General features: G+C 32.1%; 1 protein-coding gene across 2 annotated transcripts in view; it reads right to left on the bottom strand.

Annotated features, from left to right (window-relative positions):
- The window catches only part of LOC100160663 (protein 5NUC), a 9050-nt gene extending 6134 nt beyond the window's left edge, over window positions 1-2916 (bottom strand). Inside the window, exons 1-2 of one of the 2 annotated variants that reach the window (XM_016808127.2) lie at window positions 1784-2916; window positions 152-352 (exon numbers count right to left, since the gene is read on the bottom strand). In XM_016808127.2, coding sequence (XP_016663616.1) covers window positions 152-352; window positions 1784-2137 — 555 coding nt within the window. In that variant the 5' untranslated portion in view covers window positions 2138-2916. The remainder of the gene's footprint in view (window positions 1-151; window positions 353-1783) is intronic. The other variant, XM_008189440.3, reaches the window with a different exon arrangement.
- Window positions 2917-6031: the final 3115 nt, after the last annotated feature.

The following is a 6031-nucleotide window of genomic DNA, read 5'->3' as shown; positions in this document are numbered from 1 at the left end:
CCCCCCCCTGGCTACGCCACTGAACATAGGTACTCAATAACGAATTAATTGGTATATTAAAAGATTATCTACCAATTATATTACCTAGATATTATACAATTAATTTCTATTGAAAATACTTGTCACTCATGTTTAAGTGTAGAATAATTACCGGAGTATCTGTTGTCAAACATCCAACGATGCCCACTTTTGTATTGTTTATGGTGAATACTAATGACGGCAATACAAAATTATTTAATTCTGGTTCTGCCGTCATATTCAAGTTGGATACTACTGTGGGTATATCTTGAATTCCGTTTAAGTATGACAAAAGAGTGTTGATACCGTGGTCGAACTCATGATTGCCTAAAGTCTGCAACAATAGTAATACAAATAACAATATAAATTATATAACTATTAAGTATTATCGGTACGAAACAGGTCGTGTCAAAATTAATTGACGTACCTAACTATACTATTGTACATATTACACTTATTGACTTATACGATATACCAGGCCACCAGGGGTGTCAAGATCAATTGCGATTGACTGTTTGATCTTGGAGGATTTCAAGGCAATCACCCTTATTGTTAAAACTTATTATTAGTAGACACAGTTATATATATATATATATATATATATTTTAGATTAACCTGTTTATGTGAAATGGCATTTCCTCACATTGAAAGTTATAAAATCTGAATACCGCGAGCTACATTTTCTGATGATTATTTAGAGCAGCACCTTCGTTTAGCAGTAAGTGACTTATGTATTCATGGAATTATAATCATAGGTACCTATGGTCAATGATATGCAATGACGTCTTCTACGTCAACAGAATGATGTTAATTTTTTTTGAAATTTTTTGAAAAGGTCGTTTTTATATAACTACATTTTAATGTTATTATTTATATAAGTATGTTTATTATTAATAGTTGTTATAATAAAGACTTAAGAACAACAAAAATAATGTTTTTACACAAATTGATTCTCAAAGGAAAAAAATATTTTTAGTAGAATTTAATCAAAAAAAGTTTTCCACCCCTACGATATACTGTAGGTACTATTATTGCTTACTTATTCGATTCAAATCTAAAAGAGTTAGTAGTTACAATTAATTATAAATATGAAATATACAATTGTAAATGCTTTGAAATTATCCTATTATAGAAACCAATTTTATAATTTTTTTTTTAAAGGTCCAAAATCTAAGTAAAAAACGATAGGCTCATAACCTGAGCCCTCTTGCCTAAAAACATTTCTGATGGAACCAATTTTATGAATAATATATGACGGTATCCGTACCGTTTGTCAAAACGAATATTCGCCAAAAAAGATTATCCGTAAAATGGTTTGTTAGTTAAATCAAAAATCCATAATTCATCAAAAATACAGTTGGTCGCAAATTATATTTATTTTACTTTTGGTTTTAAAACATTTGGTTCAACGAGGTGAATGAACGTATCCTTAACAGTTGCAGACTCCAACGTGGTCATCCCCACTTTAAATTAGGTTGCTCAATCTACTTAATTTACTGTTGTAAAGATACGTAATCATATAAAAATTAAAAAAAAATTTGCATAGGTAATATTTGTAAGCTGTTAAACTTTAAAATCTAGTAATCTAGCCGTCACATGCTATTTCTACGGGTGGGATATGGGGGTCTTATCATACATTAATTTGTTGGTATCATAATATTATGTAATAACCAAGTTACAACCGAGTATACCAAGAATTTAGTACAGCTCAACTTTTAAACTGTAATAACCAAGCAAGGCCTCTTTAATAATTAAAAACGATTACCATGACGTCGGGTTGCAGCTGATTGATGAAGTCGACGACGGGCCTCCACTCGAAGAACGAGAAGTACGGCGTGCCCTGGAACGTGTCGCCGGCCACCAGGAACAGCGACGGCAAGCCACTCTCGCTGGCCAATCGCCGTTCGTCACGCACGAACTGGGCGACCCGGGCGAAGCCGCCGTAACAGTGGCCCAGCGAAGCGTCGTCTTCGCGGCACTCGTTGCAGTACAGGTCCGTCTCGTCGAACCGGCTGTGCATGTCGTTGGCGTGCAGCAGCACCAGGTCCAGGTCAGCCGCGTCCACGGCGAACGCGGCCACGACCACGGCGGCCAAACATGCGGCGGCTGTCGATCTCATCACGTACGCGGAGACGTGTGACGGCTACAATGGCACTACAGTACGTGATAAACGGAGAAGATGCGCGCACGGCAGTCGGGAGAATATTATTATTTTGAAAAAAAACAAACTGCACTGATCGATCAACCATCCACGCTCAACAGGTGAACCGATTACACTTTATCAGAGGGATCAGAAGTCCAAAAAACTCTCGGAAGTCGGTAAAAACTGTACTAGCGCCTGGCACCACAGTTCGTACACGTCAGACGAGTATAAACCAAACGCACGAATTGCCATAAACAACGAACTTATGATAGGGATTTAGATGTATTCAACAGTATGATGATGATTCAACGTAGTCCAACGATCCGAAAAAACTGGTACGCACCAACATTATATGTATAATATAGGTATTATACTATTATATACTACGTGGCAATTTACCGTCGTAAATGGATTTTCGCCGACTTATATTATATAAACTAATACGTGTTAATTGTATTCACAATGTATCGGATCAATGTATATAATTGAGCTGTTATAACGAACCTATTATAATATTATGCATTATATTAAACAAAAGTCAAAAGGTAATGTGAGGGAGAGGGCAACACCGCCGCCCACAACTTCCACAACTCAGCATCTAATCTCCATTACATACACTCGTCTTCTGTGTATAACTGTAACTAATGTGTGTGTATATGTATACATAGCTAATACTGCACTAATGATATATAATTGTAAACAATCTTTTGGTATTGTGAATTCGAGCGACACACCGTAACCGTATTACGTGAACGGTTCACACGTTAATTGTTGACACAATAAAAATTAATATCTAATACTGATTTTCGTCTCATTATTGACATTGTCTGAAGTATAGGTATGAGTAATACCTATGGAAACAGTAATAATCAGTACCTAATTGTGTGTTTGAGTCGTAGCACGTGTCACGTTGGTGATAGATGGCGTCAATCTTCAGCGTACATCACGTGATCAAAATCCATCTGATGCCGCATAGCCGAAATGGATTAAACACAAACATTTTTACAAAATGTCAAAATGTGTTAAGGTGGAATTTCAACTGCCAGCCATTATTACACACACTCCCACCAGTTCAAGAAGTCCGAAAGATAAATATTTACATTCCAGGAATAGCGCAGAATAATATGAGATGTAGGACAATTAATGTTTTAAATTTTTTTTGAATTACAACACAATATATAAAATCGTTAATTTTTGTTTGGATTTCCAATTTCTAATTAAATAGTAACGATTACCGATTCGCTTTTTCAAAATATACTAATATGTAATAATATACTATAAATAGTAATAACAAATAATTAGAATCGAGGCATGGAATTTGGCACACACGAATTGTGTACTAATAAGTCGATGTTGTTTAATAATTTTTACCCCAGACGCTGACGCTATTGTGAATAATAAATATTCATATACCTACTAAGTTGTTTCTAAAGTTTCTAGTATTGTTAAACCAAATTTACAATTGCATTTCATGGTTTACAAATTACAATTTAATGAACAAACAACAATTTATTATACTTTATGAATAACTATTTGATACCGTGCACACGTTTCCGGTTAAAAATTACTACTCTATAATATGATTCAAACTTTATTCAAATCGTTGTTTGATATTCGGTGTATGGTGTTCAAAACTTAAAAATTTCATCGATCATCTTGAATCACAAAATACTGTTAAAAATTATAATGTAAAAATTTACTGCCCATACCAAATTACAGCACCCAACAAATGACTAAGTAGAATCACTAACCGGAAATAATGTTGTTGAAAAATCTTTAATAAAATATAATTTTTATATTATGGCATTCATAATTTGAAGTGAAATATAGCAGAAATAAACATTTTCATCAGGAATATAATATACATAATGAGATTATTTTTATTTTTATATTAGAATAAATGAAGCGGTTCACCATCAACCATAAAAAAAAAATAATAGTTTTATATTTTATATATTTTAGTATGTAGGTATATAGAGTATAATTTGATTATATTGTATATACTATATTATATCAAGTTGCAAGTCCAAAAATTAGGAGAGTTACTCATAAGTCGCAAATTATTTGTCTTTTTGTATATTTCTGTTAAAACTGAATACTTAGAATATTTATGAAATATGACCTGATTAGTGCTTGATCACAAAATCTTAATTTTCTTACGAGAAAATTTTTTCTTTTCCGAAATGTTTATGTTACCACTCACGGGCATGTAACTTGCCAAATGTTGATATGTTAACATTAACCATCAAGAACATTGTTAAAATATTGGATAGTAACACTTGGCGTTTCACAATGTTTTTGTTGATTTACATTTAGAAGTACAACTATTGCAGTCACATTTATACCTTTTCAATAAGTCGTAAAAATAATATTAAATATTAAATTTGAAAACTTCACATAATTACGATTAAATCTATTCACAATGCCCTTCAATTTAAACCATTAGGAAGCGATACTTAGACTTAGGGGATTTGTATATAACTTTTATGTGATACCGTACTCTCATAATTATATGATAGTGTCATCAAAGTATACAGAGAGATTACAGTAACGTTACCAATTTTAAAAATATGATAATTATTCATGATTCGCCGGCTAATGTTAACTTTCCCGAATTAACCATAAAGCATAGTAAGTGTTAACATTATCCCAATTACGCTCAAAATAGGTATACATATTATGTTAAAAAATAATTTACCCACCAGGGTTGGATTGGAATTTCGGACCCGCCCGGGAAAATACTTTTTTACCGGCTCACTATTTGTTGGGAGATTGGAGGCAACTGGCAAGTGTACCATACTGAAGATAGTAATTTTTTTTAATATTTTAAAGTGTAGTCTACTTTTATCAGTGTTATTATAAAATCAACCTTTAACAATAAAATGTAATAATAAAAAGTAGGTAAGTGGATGTCGCTCTGCTGTACAGTAGATTACACGTGGGTCATTGTATTAGACTTGAATTCAATGATATAATATCATTGTATAAGAAAAACGATTCTGAGCGGAGAGGGTTTGTCAGTCTAGATATTTCATATTGTTATTATTTATTTTATCATGTAAGTTGAATTAATATTATAATATTATAATTTTTTATTCATTTCTATGGTGATAAACAAAGCGTTAGAAATTAAAATCTCATTTTTAGCGTTTTTTCGTAATTTTTCGGTGGTTTTTCTCATGACATTAAATAACTATTGAGAAAATCGAAAAATGACAACTCTAACGTACGATCTTCATCCAATTTTACAGGATATAAAAAAAAAAAAATAAAAAAAGGTGGGTAAGTGGATGTCGCTCTGCTGTACAGTAGGTTACAAGTGGGTCACTATATAAAGATAGTATTAAATTTGAATTCAATGATATAATATCACTGTATAAGAAAAACGATTCTGAGCGGAGACGGTTTGTCAGTCTAGGTATTTCATATTGTTATTATTTATTTTATCATGTAAGTTGAATTAATATTATAATATTATAATTTTTTATTCATTTCTATGGTGATAAACAAAGCGTTAGAAATTAAAATCTCATTTTTAGCGTTTTTTCGTAATTTTTCGGTGGTTTTTCCCATGACATTAAATAACTATTGAGAAAATCGAAAAATGACAACTCTAACGTACGATCTTCATCCAATTTTACAGGATATAAAAAAAATAAATAAAAAAAGGTGGGTAAGTGGATGTCGCTCTGCTGTACAGTAGGTTACAAGTGGGTCACTATATAAAGATAGTATTAAATATGAATTCAATGATATAATATCACTGTATAAGAAAAACGATTCTGAGCGGAGACGGTTTGTCAGTCTAGGTATTAGACATATCTATTATAGGTATACTTATCTATGGTATTAAAAAAAAATTGACCTATA

The sequence above is a fragment of the Acyrthosiphon pisum genome, chromosome A1 (assembly GCF_005508785.2).
Source record: "Acyrthosiphon pisum isolate AL4f chromosome A1, pea_aphid_22Mar2018_4r6ur, whole genome shotgun sequence".
Classification (NCBI taxonomy): domain Eukaryota; kingdom Metazoa; phylum Arthropoda; class Insecta; order Hemiptera; family Aphididae; genus Acyrthosiphon; species Acyrthosiphon pisum.
This window is presented reverse-complemented; position numbering and strand designations above follow the sequence as displayed.